At 54.5% G+C, this 18,350-nt stretch overlaps 2 protein-coding genes across 2 annotated transcripts in view; one reads left to right on the top strand and one right to left on the bottom strand.

The window, feature by feature from the left end:
• The window catches only part of SNAP47 (synaptosome associated protein 47), a 36,706-nt gene extending 31,301 nt beyond the window's left edge, over positions 1-5,405 (bottom strand). Inside the window, exons 1-2 of the mRNA XM_008061592.2 lie at positions 5,389-5,405; positions 638-1,141 (exon numbers count right to left, since the gene is read on the bottom strand). Coding sequence (XP_008059783.1) covers positions 638-1,131 — 494 coding nt within the window. The 5' untranslated portion in view covers positions 1,132-1,141; positions 5,389-5,405. The remainder of the gene's footprint in view (positions 1-637; positions 1,142-5,388) is intronic.
• A 2,808-nt stretch (positions 5,406-8,213) lies between these two features.
• On the top strand, positions 8,214-12,358 carry JMJD4 (jumonji domain containing 4). The gene is made up of 6 exons (XM_021714209.1): positions 8,214-8,694; positions 8,982-9,147; positions 10,659-10,784; positions 10,945-11,212; positions 11,604-11,750; positions 12,074-12,358. Exons 1-6 carry the CDS (start codon positions 8,214-8,216, stop codon positions 12,356-12,358), a joined length of 1,473 nt encoding a protein of 490 aa, XP_021569884.1.
• The last annotated feature ends 5,992 nt before the right edge of the window (positions 12,359-18,350 follow it).

The following is an 18,350-nucleotide window of genomic DNA, read 5'->3' as shown; positions in this document are numbered from 1 at the left end:
ACGGACTGACTATGGAAATTGGCATGGAAGTGGGTATGAGAGTTCTATCACTTTCCTTGGGCCTGCCTGAAGATTTCTGCAAAGGTGCCATTCCTGTGGTTGAACACACGTTGCCTTTAGACATGTGATTACTCATGAGAAAAGACACTGCCTATGTTGCCAAGTCATGAGTTTATTATTATTTTTTCATGGCAATGTCTGGGTAAATAACTTTCTAAGATTAAAAGCTTTTAATTGGAGCACAGCACATATTAGAAGACAGACCCCAGGTCAACCAAGGCTTTCTGACCTACCAGCACCAAGGTAAAGGGGGATAGATCAATGGCCTTGACAGGCTGGTGCCCAGGGACCAAAATCCGGCACAGCACACTGCTACCAGGTGGTGCTTGAGAACAAGACTCACGGCCTGGCACCGTGGGAAGCTCCATAACGGCCACATCAAGGGCACCACGTGACTAACCTGGCACTATAACCACAGACTGGATGAAACTGAGGACAATGCATTTACCTGGTCTTGCCCAGAGGTTGGAGCAGGTCATCCTCAGTAAGCACTTAAAACAGTTCCAGATGTAAACTGTGCCATCAGGCAGATGTATCTTACTGTGTGCACCCAGCACAGTGCATATAGCAGGCCTACCTGTCTGCCACATCCAGGTCCGATTCCATCTTATCCAGGCCTGTCATGACGCTGTCAAGCTGTTGGCCCTGATGGTGCAGGACCCTGGCCGTGTCCTCCAGTCGTCTCTGGGACCTGGCCATCAGTCCCACTAGCTCCTGTCCACGAGTCTTGGGCAAAGCGTCCATGGCGGCCCTGGGCTGTGACAGCAGTAGCTCCCGCCAGAAGTGCTCGAGGATGCTGAAGACGGCATTGCGGCTGGGCTGCAGGGAGCTGAACCAGTGCTTGACATGGCCCGTCTCCAAGACAGTGATGGAGCTGAAGATGAAGCGCAAGCCTTCCTTCCTGATCTCCATGATGCTGGACAGGGGAAGGCTCACCAGAGCCTCCCCAGTGCCATCTGTCAAGAACCTGAGGGACCGTGATGTCAAGGACAATCTTCCAGGGACCCATCGCCTCTCAGGCTCCAAATAGTAGGAGCACAGCCAGGTGTGGATGCAGACGTCCCTGCTCATTTGCTCCTGGTGAGTGTGCGCCGAGATCCAGGCTACTGTTTCTGCCCCTGAAGGAGAAGGGACAGTGACAGTATGTCCATCTCCCATGGACTGAAGTCCCAGCCATTCCCGCGGCTCTAGGCTCTGAGCACCCACGGACCACAGCATACAGCCGCCCTCCTAGCACCTACAGCCACAGGAAAAAGTACATGGCCTCACGCAAGTGAGGGTGGCCAGAGCGGGAGGTGCTAGAGTCAGAGCCAGGACTCTAAGTCCTAGACTAATGCCCATCCCTGGGCAAGATTTATACCGTTATCCCTACCAGAGCCAACCCACTCAGATCAGTGTCCACCACTGGATGTAAGTTGAGGAAGGACATTGCTGGACACTCCCACCCAGACCCTGCTCCCTGGCCTCACTGACTCTTCCTAGGAACAGTCTTTTGGGTGGGATGCTTCCTCTCAAGTCACACTCATTCAAGTTTCTGCTCACATTCCTCTTTTGAATTTTTTTTTTAAACAGAGATCTCACTCTGCCACCCAGGCTGGAGTGCAGTGACATAAATCATGGCCCACCAAAGCCTTACCCCTCTGGGCTCAGGCAATCCTCCTGCTTCAGTCTCCCAAGCAGCTGTGACTATGGCATGCACCACTATGCCCAGCTAATTTTTTTTTTTTTTTTGTAGAGATGGGGTCTTGCTATGTTGCCCAGGGTGGTCTTGAATTCCTAGGCTCAAGCAATTCTCTTGCCTTGGCTTCTCAAAGTGCTGGGATTACAGGGATGAACCACCATGCTTGGCCTTGAAATGTCTACACATTTAAGTGCATAGAAAAAACAACTGTGCAGACAAAACTTCCCATCTTGTAACCCTAGCTGACCTCAGGTTCTGCAGAATCATGTGACCATACGTACACAGACATGGCAACTGCATATGAAAGTCGTTTTATAGGTGATGTGTGAGGAAGGCAACCTACTCGCACTTCCACATCCACACATGTCAGTGCACTTTGAAAAGGCTTGCATGTCAGATTCGAATGTGCCCTCCTGGGACATATTATCCAGCTCTCCCACTGTGCAGAGAGGAATCAAGAAAGGAAGAGAGCCTCGTGCCAGGTCCAGTTATGTATCTATGTCTCGGGTGAGCTGAGAGCCAGGCCTGAGGTCACTGTGCCTGGGTTGTCACAGCAAAGCAGGCGGGGCATCTACCCCACTTTCTTCTCACATGTCACTATCACATGGCATCACGTATGAAAATAGGAAAACACACAGCCAGTGGTACCCTCCAGATATCTCTCTCAGTGCACGCTCATGAGTCCTGCTGCACTGGCTGCTGGCTAGGCGGGAGCCACCCTGACACAGCCATGCATCTGTGAGTCGGCTTGCATAGTCACACTCTTCCATGTGCTCCCTGTGCCAGACTCCATGGCACACAGCTGGCCAACACACCAAGAAGCACCCACACATGATGAGCTTGCACTGAAATGAGACTAGAATCACACAAGGACCTGGTTACCTGTGAACAAGCATCACATCACCAGGTGCACATCACAGGGGACAGAAGTGCTACGTGGGAGGAGGCGTGGCTGGACCAGGCAGCTGGTTTCCCCATCCATGTGGTCACGGCCATTTTCCCCCAGTGCAGAGCCTACCTTCCTCTAGGGCAGATGGACCTGAACACATTACCTTCCCTTCTCCAAACGCAAGGCCACCCGCACATGTAACCGGAGGCCCTCAGAGCAGGGCCTGTTTCCTCCACCCTCCTCTTGGTGATGAGTTTGCCACGGAGCAGTTTATGGTACCATGGGGCACAGTTGATCAGGTACTGCAGGTGGGCTTCGTCCTGCTGCCTGGACCCCTAGCTAAGTGCCCTGTGACAAGATGGAGTCAGCCCAGAGCATCAGGATGATGTGGGAGAGTCCACAAACTGGCTCGGTGGCGGACAACTCTCTATGTGTCTATGCATGTCCTGTGGCGTGGTTCCTGTCCTACACAGTATTTCTGGGATGCCTGCATGGCAGCAGTCTCAGGCCATGGCTGGCATCTCCGTAAGGTCAGAGAGAGGATCCAGATAACTAGGATGACATCCCCTCTGGGGGAGAGTTAGGGAAGGTTTGCTACAGGTCCCTGAGCATAGGGGCTTTCCTGAGCTCAGGGCTCCCCAGCTGTGATACAAACCTCACGTGAACAGTGTCTACCTGGGACCTGGGGCAGACAACCACTGTGCCACACAGGAAGTTCAGGGTTGTCTTCTGGGAAGGCAGCAGGCTCACTGGTTGGCCAGCGAGGAGGAAGCTGCTCACAGGTTGCACAATGGCACGCATGACTCTGCGAGACCATTATGCTGGAGGTGCAGGTCCTTCACACCAGCCTTCTCTCGGATAAAACTATGTATTGAGGTCAGGCATGGTGACTCACACCTGTAATCCCAGTGCTTTGGGAGGCTGAGGTGGGACTGCTCAAGGCTAGGAGTTTTGAGACCAGCTTGAGAAGCATAGCAAGACCTCATCCTGTAAAAAATGAAAATAATTAGCTGGGCCCAGTGGCTTATACCTGCAATGCTAGCACTTTGGAAGGCCTGGGTGGGGAGATCACATGAGGTCAGAAGCTTGAGACCAGCCTGGGCAACATAGCAAGACCCTGTAACCTACAAAAAATTAAATTAGCCAGGCAAGGTGGTTCATGCCTGTAATCCCAGCACTTTGGGAAGCCAAAGTAGGAGGATCATGTAAGTCCAGGAGTTCAAGACAAGACTAGGCAACATAGCAAGACCCTATCTCCTTTAAAAACAAAAAAAGAAAAGACAAAGAAAGGAAAGAAGAGTATCATGCCTCTGCCGAAAGCCCTGCCCTGAATACTTAAAGAGAAATCCATGCTCTGTACCGCAGCCTCATGGACTCTGCAGGACCTGTGGGCTCTCTGCCAGGGCCTCCCTCTGCCCTCGCTCCTGGCAACCTTTCTACTCCTTGGGTCTGTTCTGAGGCATCATCACCCATTCTAGAGCACACCACCAACTGCAGCACTCACACAACTACAGTAAGCCTGTCACGTGCTTTCATGGCTGTCCTGCTAAGAAAGGGACCATCACAGAGGAGGCACCCCATGGATTCTGTCGAGCAGGACAGTCCCACAATATGGAAACAGGATCATGCCCATGCCCACACCCTCATGTGCGGCCTGGCTCTGCAGTGGATGCTCAACTCCTGGAGTCCTCACATGGTCCTAACCCACCGCCACCCGCCACCTCCTCCACACATATGTGCCCTGAGGCCTGTGTGGATCCTGAGGGTGCACAGCAGAACTGTGAGGGCAGTCACGGCAACGGGCCGACCAGAGGCCAAGCCACACACACAGCACTCCCAGGTCATGGGGCCTGACCCATCATGTCCTTCAGCCTGTACAACGGGTCTCTTTCAGTCATCACATGTGTGGTCTTGAGTGAGGATCGAGTAAACAGCCTATTTTTAGCTCATTTGCAAGGTGACACAACAAGTGACATCTTGCACTTTCCATGCAGACCAGGACAGTGGAGCTGTGTGTGCCGGTAGATGGTGGCAGCTTTTCCATGATCTGCCCTCCTGCCCCCGCAGCCGTCTTTCCACTCACTCAGAGGTCCCCAGTCCAGCCTGGGAGGTGAGACGGAGGCCTTCATGGGCTGAGCCAACCAACTTCTCACAGAAGAGCCCGGCTCCACTGGCTGACTTTATGGCTCCTGTGGGCCCTACCCCGAGGGAGGTCCTGGGGAGGGCGGGGCAGGCAAGAATGAGCTCTGCTCACCAGCTCCAGGGAGGCCTCCAGGGAAGAAAGCACAGGTGGCAGTCTGGGAGCAAGCAACAGTTCCACCCCGAGGGGCAGGCCCAGGTGCCCCAGTGATCTTGGGAACCCCTGGACCTGGGGCCCAACCCCACTTCTTAGGAACCCAAGTCTCCACCATAGGTTGTGGGAGCTTCCAAGTGGGCCTGGCTGAATCTCACGTTTTCCCAGAAGGTAAACTGGGAACCATATTTCCTGACCTTGAGAGGATACAACCTGTTCCCAGTCCCATCTGCCTCCACCTCCCTATTTCCTCCTATGAGCTGCACACCCCATGTGACAACGAAACACCCTTAATAACTAAGGAGCACCTGGTCAACACCTGACAGGATGCTGCAGCACAGGGTTAATTAAAAAACAAGAAGTGGACAGCAGTGAGCATGTACACATGCGGGCTGCACAGGATGCCAGTCCAGGAGCCAGGTCATGAGGAGGGGAGGGTGGTGAAGGGGGGAGGGACGCATGCAGGTGGCAGTTCTGTATGGTCCTGGGTTCTCACCTGCAGCCTTTCAGGGCACTCTCAACTTCCACCACAGCCTGACCTGGCTTGAGGCAAATGAGGTACTCCATGTCACACCAATACCCACCCTCCCTGATCTGCCCTCTAGCTCTCCTGGGTCCCCCCATCCTTCCTGTTCTCCCTCTGGGTAAACCACACCACACTCATCAGGGTAAAGAGATGCTGTCACTGCTTAACAGAGGGAAGATGATTGCCGCCTTGCCCGGGGTAGGTCTCCTTTCAGTCTGAACCCAGACAGACCAGTCTGCAGACTTTCCAGGGCACAGCCATGGCCTGCTGACCCCAGATGGGCAAAAAAGACTTTCACAATGGACGCAGTCTCCCCACATGTGGTAACCTTGCTTCTCTGGAGGAGAGGAGAGAGGTTTCATGGTTCTTCCTTCTTATGTGCGGGGCCTGGGACACACTGCCCTGCTGTGTCTCTGGCACACCACCTGTGTGCATCATCCTGCCAGGTGCACACAGCTTGTTTCCTTCCCTTCCATGTTAGTGTGGGCAGGCTAGAGTTGCCAAGACTTCTCTTTCTCCAACATGCAAAACACATCTGCATAGGGCCTCCGGGGCCCAATTTCCTGGTGTGTCCTGCCTGTAATCACTGGATGCCCTGATCGCTGACATGTGAGCCACAGGTCCTTAGCAGGCTGGACGTTCCCAGGTGTGAGTAAAGGTCAAAGGCGTCCAGGTTACTGGAGGAAATGGGCCCAGCCTGAGCCAGACTCCTTCAGTCGTCTCATGACTCGGTCCCGGAGGCCTTTACCACAGACACAGCCAATGGGATACTCCTTTCCCTCGCCACTGAGGATGCTATGTGAGCCCGACAAGTATTCTGGGTGCAGCACCTGCTGTCAGCCCTTCCTCTGTGGACTCGACCAGCCAATCTCGAGCAGTGTGACCCTTCCTGATAGACACACCCAGTTACAGGTTCAGTAAAACAGGACACCGCAAATCTCCCCACTCAGAATCCCCTCCTCTCATTCCCTTACCTTCACAGGCCCTTCAAGCCTACCTTCTTCTTCAGACCATGCTGTCCTCTGAACCCCGCCATCATCCAAACCCCTAATGACACCCAAGACTCCACTATCCTCCAAGATCCCAAGATACCCTAGACCCTACAATTCTCCCAAATCCCCAGTGACCCAGACCCCACAATCATCCCAAACCCCATGACCCCCAGACCCCATGATCACCCCAAACCCTCAATGATCCCCAGACCCCTAAACCCCTAAACCTTAATGACCTCCTAGACTCTGCCACTTCTCCAAACCTCAATGAGCCCTAGACACTGCCATCACCCCAAATCCCCAATGACCTCCTAGACTCTTATCCCCTAAACCCTAATGACTCTCTAGCCCCTGCCAAGTCCCCAAATACCCACAAACTCCGCCATGTCCCCAAGCCCCCAATGACCTGCTAGATCCCACCATCCTCCCAAACCTCAATGACCCCTTGGACCTCACCATTCCTTCAAGCCCCCAGTAAACCCCTAGACTGCATCATCCCCCTAAACATCCAATGAGTGCCTAGACTTCACCATTCCAAGCTCCCAATGAATACCTACCATCCCCCTAAACACCCAACGACTCCCAAGACTTCACCATTCTCCCACACCCCCAGTAACTCCCTAGATTCCCAACCTCTTAAACCCTAATGACCCCCTAGACACTGCCATCACCCCAAATCCCCAGTGACTTCCTAGGCCCCCATCCCTAAACCCCAATGAATCCCTAGCCCCTGCCAATCCCCCTAGACCTGCCATTCCTCCAAACCCCCAACAACTTCCTAGATCCTGCCATTCGCCCAAGCCCCCAATGAACCCCTAGACCCCACCATTCCCCTAAGCTCCCAAAGACTCCCTAGATCCCCATTCCCCTAACCCCCAATGACGTTCTAGACTCCTGTCTTCCTAAGCTCCAGTGAACCTATGGACTCCCATCCCCCTAAACCTCAATGACTTTCTAGACCCTTCATCTCCCTTAACCTCAAGGACCTCCTAGGTACAAACCCCAATGACACCCTCGACCCCTTCCATCGCTTTAAACCCCAATGACCCCCTAGACTCCACCAACTCCTCAAGCCCCCAATGATCCCCTAGACCCCCGTCTCCCTAAACCCCAGTGGCCCCACAGACTCCCCATTCCCTAAACCCCAATAATTCCCTAGACTCCACATCCCACTAAACCCCAGTGACCATTGAGACCCCATCAGCTCCCTAAACCCCAACGACTCCCTAAACTCTGCCACACCCCTAAATTTCGGACTCCCCTGGAATCTCCATCCCCTCAAAACTCAATGACCACATAAACCTCTCGTACTCCTAACCCCCAATAACCCCGAATCCCCCTCCCTAAACTCCAATGATCCCCTAGACTCGCGCCCCCTAGGCTCCCCCGTCCCCTAAACTCCAGTGACTCCCCCAGAGCGCCCCGTTCCCCTAGACCCCAATGTACTCCTTAGACTCTATCGTTCCCCTAAACCCCAATGACCTCCCCCATACACCCGCCCCCTGCCAGCCCCTCGTCGCGTCTCCGCCCGCCCACCCCCCACGCTCCCAACAGCGTCCCACAGCGAGCAGGCTGTGCCCATGGCCGGGAACGGTCCCTGTAGGCCAACCCGCCGCTCACCAGAGGGGCCGCGGGGTCGCGACGCTGGCGAGCCTGAGATCGTGACAGGGAACTGACCCTACGCTGCACCCGCCCGGTAACCGGTCGGAAGCACGGCGAACGCTCAGCGCCTGCGCAGGAGACGTCCTCGAGCAGGCGTGCGCACGCGCAGAATGAGGCTCGTGGCGAGCCGCGCGCTTGTGCGCTCAGCGGCCCATGAAATTAGGGTCCGGTGGGAACGCGGTGCGCTCACGAACCAAGTTCCGTGTGAGTGCCTTGCCGTTTCCGCTCCGGGGGAAGTGGGAGGCGTGCCTAAAGTCCCCGAGTTCCCTCTGCTCTCGCGTCACTACATCCCCGGTGTCCTCGAGCTCCGTTCCCCGTCCGAGCCCGGCTGGATGGACCGCGAAACACGCGTCCTCGCTGAGCGCCACTTCCGAGCCGCGGGGGACGGCGAAGCGGGTGGTGGGGCCCTGGGCGGAGTGGCCTTCATCGCGGAGCCTGCCACCTTCTCCTACGGTGACTTCGTGCGCGGCTTCCTGCTGCCCAACAGGCCCTGCGTCTTCTCCAGCGCCTTCACCCGCGCCTGGGGCTGCCGGCGCCGCTGGGTCACGCCCGCGGGCAGGCCCGACTTCGACTACCTGCTGCAGACCTACGGTCAGCATAGGGGACCTGGGAAGGAACACGGGCCTTAGACCCAGAGAGGGCTGGTGCCATCACAGCAAGTGCCTAACCCAAGGGAGAACCATTCGTCTCAGAGTCCGGACTCAGACGCCCAAGGTCATGGCCGAACTGAGGCGGGAGGGGCACCATAGATGTGGAGTGGGGGGGGGGCATGCGTGCCCCCTGGAAATTGCTGTGTAGGCACTTTGGGTGTGGCCAGAGCCTAGGGAAGGACGGCATAGGGGACCCTGCAAAGTCTGTGTCTGACCCTGTCGTTTCAGGAGACGTGGTTGTACCCGTTGCAGACTGCGGGGTCCAGGAATACAACTCGAACCCCAAAGAACATATGCCCCTCAGAGACTACATCAGCTACTGGAAAGAGTACATTCAGGGCGACTGCTCCTCTCCGCGGGGCTGTCTCTACCTCAAAGACTGGCACCTGTGCAGGTGAAGGGCACCCTGGCAATCCTGCGGGAGCCGAGGCATCCCTCAGGTGGCCCTGCCTGTGTGAAGAGGAGCTCTTCTTTTCTTGATCCATTTAAAAGAAACCCGCTGTCTGTAGCAGGGTTGGAATTGTCACTCTTGGGAATGGTCAGCGCCTTCTCCTAAACATGCCATTGTAGTCAGGCCCCACCAGCTGGCCCAGAGGAGGTGCTTGGTTCGCATGGAGGCAACAAGGGAAGGATTGTATCCCAGTCTCATCTGGAAACTAAAGCCCAGGAAGGCAATGGGAGGCAGAGCTCAAGCCCCTGTGATTCCCATGACCAATCCCAAGTGCATGAGCACCACGGTCAGCTCCCCCACCGCTGCAGAGAACTGTGCCTCTGCCACTGTCCTGACCAGGGATCTCCCTCCAGCAGCAGAGGAAGACACATACACATATAGACTCAAGCACCATCATGCACTATGGATTTCGGGTGTAGATAAGCGAGTGGGGGTTTTTTTGTTTGATTTTTCATTGTTTTTTTTTTTTTTTTTTTTTTTGGTATGAGTGTATCCCAAACGTTGCATATGACATGGTTTTTTTTTTTTAATTTTTGAAGGTAGGTTCTTGCTCTGTTGCCCAAGCAGTAGTGCAGTGGTGTGACCACAACACACTGCATCCTTGAACTTCTAGCCTCTAGTGATCCTCCCTCCCAAAGTGCTGGGACTATAGGCATAAGCCAATGCACCTGGCCTGCACAGGTTATGCTTTTATTAGAAAATTGTTCATTGTTCATCTGAAATCGATATTTTACTGGATGTCCTGTATTTCACTTGGCAACCCTTAAAAGTAAAGCAGAAGAATGCTGGAGGTCAGGCAGTCAGGGGAGGGCATAGGGAGGCAACAGTTGAGCAGGGTTTTTACAAATGAATAGGAGATTTTCAGGTGCACAAAGGCAGCCAGGCCAAGGGGCCAGCATGGTGTTTTGGGAAACTACAAGCAGGGTATTGCTGCGGAGCTCTGCCCATCATCATCTCTGACCCTGAATCCTGTGCTAGGGGTCCCAAAGTTTCTCTGACCTAGCAGCATGGAGGTGCACCTTCCTTGAGGTACTCATCAGTGGGGTTGTGGGGACAGATCCCTAGGGAGGGCTTAGGTACTCCTGGCCCTTGTGCCTGGGCCTGTGATCTGGTGTCTGCTAGGCAAAGTGGGGTGTGCTAGATGAGTGAAAAAGTGATGGACACCCACAACTTGGGACACCCATAGCTTGGGAACCAGAACAACCCAGTCCATGAATGGGGTTGCTGCTGGGCGGTGTGGACTGAGTCATAGGCACTGCCCAAGCCACCTTATTTGCTTATGGTTAGCAGTTTTGGTAGGACTCACCTTGGTCCCAGGAGCTGCGGTCACTTGGCAGCTCTACCAGGACTGGGCTGTCTCAGGCGGCCCCACGTATGCGTCGCAGCGTCTCCTATGCACAGCCTGGGCCTGCTGGGGTCGGAGGGGCCCTGCTAGCCTCACATCTTCTCTGCAGGGATTCCCCAGCAGATGACGTGTTCACCCTGCCTGTGTACTTCTCATCTGACTGGCTGAATGAGTTCTGGGATACCCTGGGTGTGGATGACTACCGCTTCGTCTATGCGGGGCCAACAGGCACCTGGTGAGGCCTGGGGGTCCATGGGCATCTGGAGGCAGAGAGGAGGGCACAGAGATCAGAGCAGCCTGTCTCACCACCTGGGGCCGGCCCTCCTGGTTGGAGGCCTTGGGAACGGAGCTCTGCCAAAGCTCTGTAGGCACCCACCAAACTCCACTGCCTGCAGGTCTCCGTTCCACGCCGACATCTTTCGCTCCTTCAGCTGGTCCGTCAATGTGTGCGGGAGGAAGAAGTGGCTCCTGTTCCCTCCGGGGCAGGAGGAGGCCCTGCGGGACCACCTGGGCCACCTGCCCTATGATGTGACCGTCCCCGCGCTGATGGACAAATGCCTGCATCCAAGGCGCACTCTGGCTGGCCCGGCCCTGGAGCTCACACAGGAGGCAGGCGAGATGGTGTTCGTGCCCAGTGGGTGGCACCACCAGGTCCACAACCTGGTAAGGAGGCACCGCCCAGACTAGTCGTGAAGCCCAGGCCACCTGCTGTGCTGGGCCATGCCCACCTTCCTGGCTGTTCACTGGAGGCCTTCCTGCAGCAGGAGGGCAGTGCTGGCACCTTCTACTATGACCTCTCTGAGGTCCTGCTTCTATTCCACTCCCTGTGCAGACCTTCCCTGAGCACTCGCCCTCAAGTTGCTGTGGACTGAGGTAGTCCCACACTGCCCTCTCTCTGCTGAGCAGCCCTTCCTGGCTTCAGGTGGCTGAGACCCTGCATGTCCCCATGTCATTCACCCAGGCCTGGGCCTGGCCCAGGAGGCCCAGGCAGCATCACACACTGGGCGGGCCGCCACCATGGGATCATGGCCAGCCTGTTCCCCACCCGTTGCAGGATGACACCATCTCCATCAACCACAATTGGGTCAACGGCTTCAACCTGGCCAACATGTGGCATTTCCTGCAGCAGGAGCTGCGTGCTGTGCAAGAGGAGGTTGGTCAGTGGAGGGACTCCATGCCCGACTGGCACCAACACTGTCAGGTGAAGTGGCTGGCGGGTTGGGGGGAAGGAGAGGAGTGGTGAGGGGAGAGGGCAGGGAAGAGGGCCGGGGCAGGAGGAGGGGAAGGGCAGGGGAGAGGGGTGAGACAGGGAAACAGGAGGCTCGTTTGGCCTAACTAGGGCAGGACTGGGGTGGGGCAGGGGCCGGCTCTCCTGCAGGTCCAGAAGCATGTGGCTGGTAAGGCCCACTGTAGGTGTGAGGTCAGCCCCAGGGAGGCCTCCAGGCCTCCATGGTGACTGCAGCCTCCTAGTGCCTCTGTCTCCTGTATCCGCGGCCGAAGCTTACGCTCTCCCTCATGCTCCAGGTCATCATGAGGTCCTGCTCGGGCATCAACTTTGAAGAGTTTTACCACTTTCTCAAGGTCATCGCAGAGAGGAGGCTCTGCATCCTGGAGGAGGGAGTGGCAGAGGATGACACCAGGCCAGGGCTTGAGCAGGCAGTGTTCGACGTGGGGCGCATTGTGGATGTGCTGGCCTCTGTGGTCACACACCCCGACTTCCAGAGAGTAGACACTGGCACATTCTCACCCCAGCCTGAGAAGCTGCTGCAGCGACTAAGGAGAACTGTTGCTGCCACTGCAGCCCCCTAGTACCTGCTGGGAGCCCAGGAGGGCAGCCTCTAGTCCAAGGCCCTTTCCCGGGGCTAGGACATGCCCCCTGCTGAACCTAGTGACCTGGGAGTCCCTGGGAGTAGTCCTCCCTGGGTCCAAAGAGTCCTGGCCACGCATGGCCACCCACTGCCCTGGCCTGTTCTCCAGTGAGGCCCAATGGGGCCCTGGGGCCCTGGGGGATCAGGTGGGGTTGGCATGCCGCTGGCAGCTCAGGCTATGTGGTGGCATTGTGGCCTCCCTGGTGAGGCCAGCACAGCACAGCCAATGGTGTCCACATCCAGCGTGACTGCCAGAGTCTTTGTGCCCAGCCCTGTCCCCGTGTCCCGTGTGGCCACTACTAGCCCTGCCTGGGGCTCAGGAAGGGACATGCTGCGCTGGGGCCTAAGTGGAAACTGGGCTAATCCCTCCCCTAGGTGTCGGGCAACAGTGCCAGAGATGGGCCAGACCTGGGCTGTGGCTGCCCTGGCCTCCCAGCAGGTACAGATAAAGAGTGTCCTTCCCTGGCCACCCTCCATCTCAGGGAAGCTTAGCCCTCCCCTGCCTGTCTCCTAGGCCCTCCCCATGGAACCCCCCCACACCAGGAGAGTCTGTGCCTGCTCTGTTCACGTTTGCTGTACAGTCAGCACTGCATAAATCCCTGTGGGAGGAGAGAACGAGTGGGAGCTCCTGGCCCTTACTTATAGCTTAGCTCCCCTCTGTGCTATTCTTGGGTGTGCAGGGAATCACTGAAGCATGGGCTGCCCCCCAATCCTGGGCCCCATCAAGACATGGCAGGTGTGGGCTGCACGAGGAGAATGGACCAGTCCCTGCTGCAGGGGACACCCTGATCTCAGGCCTCTAGAGGGCACCAGGAGGTATGGGACCAGGGGCTCTACCAACCTCACTTCTCAGCCCACAGCTCTCAAACTTCCAGTGGGCCCAGCAGGGGAAGATGCACTCAAATCTGCAGGGGACAATGCAGCTCCTGCACTGTGTGGCCTCTGGTGAGGAATGAATGGAAGCCCAGGGAGGCAAGGATTTTCTGGCTCTTCTGTTCAATGAATTATGCTAAGTGCCTGGACTATGCACAGTGGGCACTTTGTGTGTGTGTGTGTGTGTGTGTGTGTTTGATGCATGAGCTCCAACCAGCACCTCTCAGGCACCTGTTATGTGGCCCCTGTCCTGGGTCTGGCTGCACCTAGGACTCCCAGCACTTCACACCTAGTCTCCAAATGGAGGTAGCAAGGGCAGGCGAAGCCTCCTTCACAACAAGGGGATGAGAAGCGCATGCTCTCGGACAGGCCTGTGGTCTCCAAGGAGTCTCTGCAAAGACCTGAGTCTGGGCTCTCTGCACCTCAGTGCTCAGAAGTGCACCCGAGACTGAGAGCTGCAGGAGTGTGCCCTAGACACAGCAGGTGCAAGGTGCTTCTGTGGGCAGGTTCCCCTTGGAGGAGAGGTCACTGCCTGGGCCATGGGTACCGTGTACTCCGCCTACTTCTCCAGTGTGCCTGCTAGAACCATCCCACCCCACATAGCAGGGCTCATGGCTGAGACTGGGGCTTGGACCAAGCACTCAGTGACAGGCGAAAGGGCCTCAGTAGAAAGGCCTCTCAGTGTTAAAGTTTCAGAAACTGGAAACAGTGGTTTACACCTGTAATCCAAGCACTGTGGAAGGCTGAGGTGGGAGGAATGCTAGCACCCAGAAGTTCAAGACTATGCTGGACAGCACAGTGATACCTTTTCTCTAAAAAAATAAAAATGTATTTCAAAATTAGTCATGCATGGTGGCGCATCCCTGTAATCCCAGCACTTTTGGAGATCAAGGTGGGAGGACTGCTTGAACCCGGAAGATTGAGACTGCAGTGAAATAAGATCATGCCACTATGCTCCAGCCTGGCCAACAGAGCAGCCCTATCTCTAAAAAGATTTTTTTTTTTAAGTTTCAGGTGGGGAAACAACCCAAAACATCAGTACTTTCAAGTTATTTGTTAGCTGTATGAGGATGGACCTCCCTGTTTAAGATCCTCTATTTAGGACATGATCACAAACATCCCCATGGGAGAGATGCATGGTCAGGATTGGGGACGTTGGTTCCAACACAGAACTATTCTGCACTAAACTGCACACTCCTCTCTGTACCCCTGACCTGGGTGTCAGGACACTACAGACAGATGCTCCCATGAGCCCTTTGGTCCCAAAGTCAGACTTTATATTAAAGGGGGTATTTATTTTATTTTGTAAGGTTGGGGTCTCTGTCTCCTAAAGACCCCAAAAGGGCAGGCACTGTGTCAGAGAGGCTGAAAAATAACCCAGAAACAACAGACAAGATATGGGCTATTTGAAAGCTTACAAGGAATATGGCCAGGAGTGGCTGACTGCACTTGTAAAAGGCACACAGGTTATACAACATTTTACATAGGGCGGAGTGTGGGGTTAAGCCTGGAAAGGGTGGGCTTTCTAGTGCGTAGGTATAGTGTAAAGAGGCCCCCATACATACATCACATGTACACAAAATGGCTGTGAACTCTCTTTAGGGGTGGGATTTTTCGTATTATAAGGTTGTGGTCATTGATCCAGGCTTGCACAATCTGGTCTGAACCAGCCTGGGCGGGTTGCCTCAGGGAAGATTGTGCAAGCACATTCACCATGCGAGGCTGCAAGTTGTGGTCAGCAGGCAGGAGGATACATTACCCAGGGCCTCAGTATGACCTGTGTGCCCAGGCCAGAGCCTAAGGGAAAGGGGGCATTCCAGGGTGGTCGCTCCTAGGACACCTCCCCCGTCTCTAACCCCTTACTTGGGGCCATATCCAGGGTGTGCTCATGTCACTGAATGTGTGTCACCCTGCACTGCACCCCTGCATAACTTTGACGGCCCTCGTGTTCTCAGTGTGATGTTCTTCTGGGAATTCCCTGGAGCCAGGTATGGGAGGCGCATTGCAACCAAATGCCATATAGCCCACAGTAACAAAACAGGAAGATAAGCAGAATAGCAATCATACTACATATGAAGATTCTCCATATACTGGGGAGTTCCATCTAACCATGCCATGAAAAAGTCCTGAGACAGGGCGTCCTTAGCTGAAATGTGGGTATCTAGTGCTTGCATAGCCTGAATTATACTATGGGCATAATCTGGGATATATGCATAGTATTCTGTCTTAATCAATGTACAAGTGCCACCCTGAGAAGCAGTTAAAATATCTATGGCCGTGTAGTTTTGCAAGGTCATTTGCCTAATCTGTGAGGTTTCTTCAGTGAGAAGGGCAATAGCATGGCGAGTGTCATTAAAGACAGCAGTGATGTGCTTATCTAGGGCTTCTACTTACAACTCTACATCTATGGTTGTTGCTGGAGGGGCAAAAATGCCTAAGGGATTAAGCCACCAGGCAGGAGACACCCGCCTCTGATGGTGATGTTTGGCTTTTATACTTTCCCAGTAGTAGGGAAGGTATTAGGTGGGAGAAAACACGTACCGGCCAGTAGGGATATTCCCAACTGCCTCTGCCAGTTCAGTTATAGGGCAAGTAGGACCAGTCCTGGGTTCACAGACCCACAGCCACCCTGAGGGAGAAGGGTGGGTTTTAAGATGAAAAGAATTGTTTTTCCATCCTGGCCACATGCCAGTAAGTCAACTGGATGGCTTGGAGAGGCCACCCCATGTTACAGGTCTTAGCTTGAGGCATGCTGCTGTTGTGCCTTTTAATTCACAAAGGTGCACGTTCTGCATTTGTGTTGCTGTTATGCACCCCAAACCATTGTGCACAGTGTATCCCACCGTAGGGAGTGTCTTCACCTGCTCCAATAGGTGGAAGATGTGCTTTTTTTGTTGTGATGATTGCACCATATGCATCTGAGAGGCAATGGATGTGAGGTGTTGACCCAAGCATACAGGTTGCTCCAGGTCCCTAGGTTAGCTGATTGCAAATGCCATGGCAGGCTCGTAGAGGCGGAGGCGAGAGAGGCCACTGTTTGTACCCATCCAGTGAAGAGGTTCCACACACCACCTATGGATGAAGGGTAAGATGTTTCGTGGGAACAAGAAAGACAAGCCATGACTATTTAACAGGAGGAGGAGATTGTGACATTTGGGGAAAGTATTACCCCTGGTAGTGGTCTAGCTCCTGGCTTACAATACCAAAAGAACTGGTCCACCTCTATGATGCGTTTTGGGAAGCTAGAGTAAGACAGGGTATTGTAATGTTCCACAAGGACAGTATGATTGTCCCTTTGCATGGAGGACAATAGGGTTCATTATCTTAGGTGTATAAAGGGGAGTAGGATGCAAAATACTGTATAGCATGGATATTCTGTTCTAAGCCCTTCCCCCATGGAGCAGAAATCCAGACTAACTGGGCTGATTTGCCATTTCCAGGGCCACGTAGTGATGTGCTCCCTGCTGAGTAAGTCCTGTGGCAAAAGAAATAGCAAGTTACCTGAGTCCCAGGTTGGAGCAAAGGTGTGTTGTCCTGTATATTGTCTGCCTAGGTTCTGACAGAGTTAGGTGCTTGTGTCAGAAGAGTGTATGTGCTGGGCGGTGAGAATGCAGAGCTCACTCAGGGTGTGGACAGCTGCTGATAGATGGCATGTCCATAAAGCCAGGAGAGTGTGTCTCCTGCCGGAGGTGTTGCTTCCACAGTTCATTCATTCGCTTAATCAACCCTGCTGCCATAGGGATGGATGGCAGATGGAAATGCCAGTGGATCTCCAGGGCCTCTACCTATTCTTACACTGGGGTCTGGTAGAGTGCAGGCCTTGGTTGCTGTCAATGTCAGTGGGGACACCATAGGCTGCACACAACTGCTCTAGTCCCTTTAGGGTGGTCTGAGTGGTATGCATGCTGGAGTATGCCTGCATTAGCCCTGTGCAAGTGTCCTCACACATCAAGACATGGTGGCAGCTATCTGATAAGGGCAGAGGTCCTATGTAGACTACCTATTACTATTGTACAGAGCTCTGGCCCCAGGCTATCTGTCTAATATCATATGTCAAGGGTCTGGGGCATTCCTGTGCACAGGTGGGGCATTGGTAACAGAAAGGCACTATCTCCTTATATCAGAGTGGCAGGCCCCAGTTCTTTGCAGTGGCCCAAAAGGTACGTTGTCCCCAGTGTCCTGTTTTCTTGGGTTGCTGGTGGGCCACATTCTCCATGGGACCTTTCTCGAGGAGGCAAGGTTGGCTAGCTCATCTGCCTTTTGGTTCTAGGTGGTATGGAGCCGTGTGGGTATCTACATGGCAGGCCATGATGTGCACTCCCCAAATGCAATGGAGAATGTCTTCCCACATGTCCGCACCCCCAAGGGGGTGGCCTGCTACAGTCTACTCTTGTGCTTCCTACTGTAGTAGCCGCATTGTAAGTCCCTTGAAGACAGCCCAGCTGTCAGTGCATAGGGCTGTTGGGTCTGGCTTCTGGAAGACCATCCAGGCTGCTCATAGCTCAGCCCATTGGCTCAGCCAGATGATTTCAGTAGATGACTGGGTGGCCATGGCTAGCTGGGTGCAAAGATTGCCTCGTGATGAGCCATCAGTGTGCCAGGCCTGCTCAGGAATGGGGCCCTGTCCCTCCTGTATGAAGGAAGGAATCTGGGGAGGCTCAGCAGCCTCAGTCAAGGCCTACGCCTCAGTAGTCACATAGGTGACAGGGCCTGGCACCAAATGGAGCTTTGTACTCTAGGGGCAGCTAGTGAGTGTGCTCTTCTGTTGCAGGGATGAAGGCTATTTGGCTAATCTTGATTTGGGCATTTCCAGGCTTGGGTTTCTGGAAGGTGTCCTTTAGCCACGTGCTTTGGGGTACTGGGTATGTACAAGTACCAGGAACCCCTTTGTAATATCCTCCAGTGGTTGTAAGACATGATACATAGCACAGAGCTGTTGTTTCATGGCACTATATCACGCTTCAGTTCCCTTCCGTACTTGTGACTAGAATCCTAAAGTCACAGGTTTATGTCCTTGCTTTTGCCACAGGCCCCGCCCAAACCCTTCAGAGTAACTGGCT

This window comes from Carlito syrichta, unplaced genomic scaffold (genome assembly GCF_000164805.1).
Source record: "Carlito syrichta isolate Samal-C Ts95f unplaced genomic scaffold, Tarsius_syrichta-2.0.1 Scaffold305332, whole genome shotgun sequence".
NCBI lineage: Eukaryota > Metazoa > Chordata > Mammalia > Primates > Tarsiidae > Carlito > Carlito syrichta.
The sequence above is the reverse complement of the archived record's forward strand: the minus strand, read 5'-3'. Positions and strand labels throughout refer to the sequence as shown.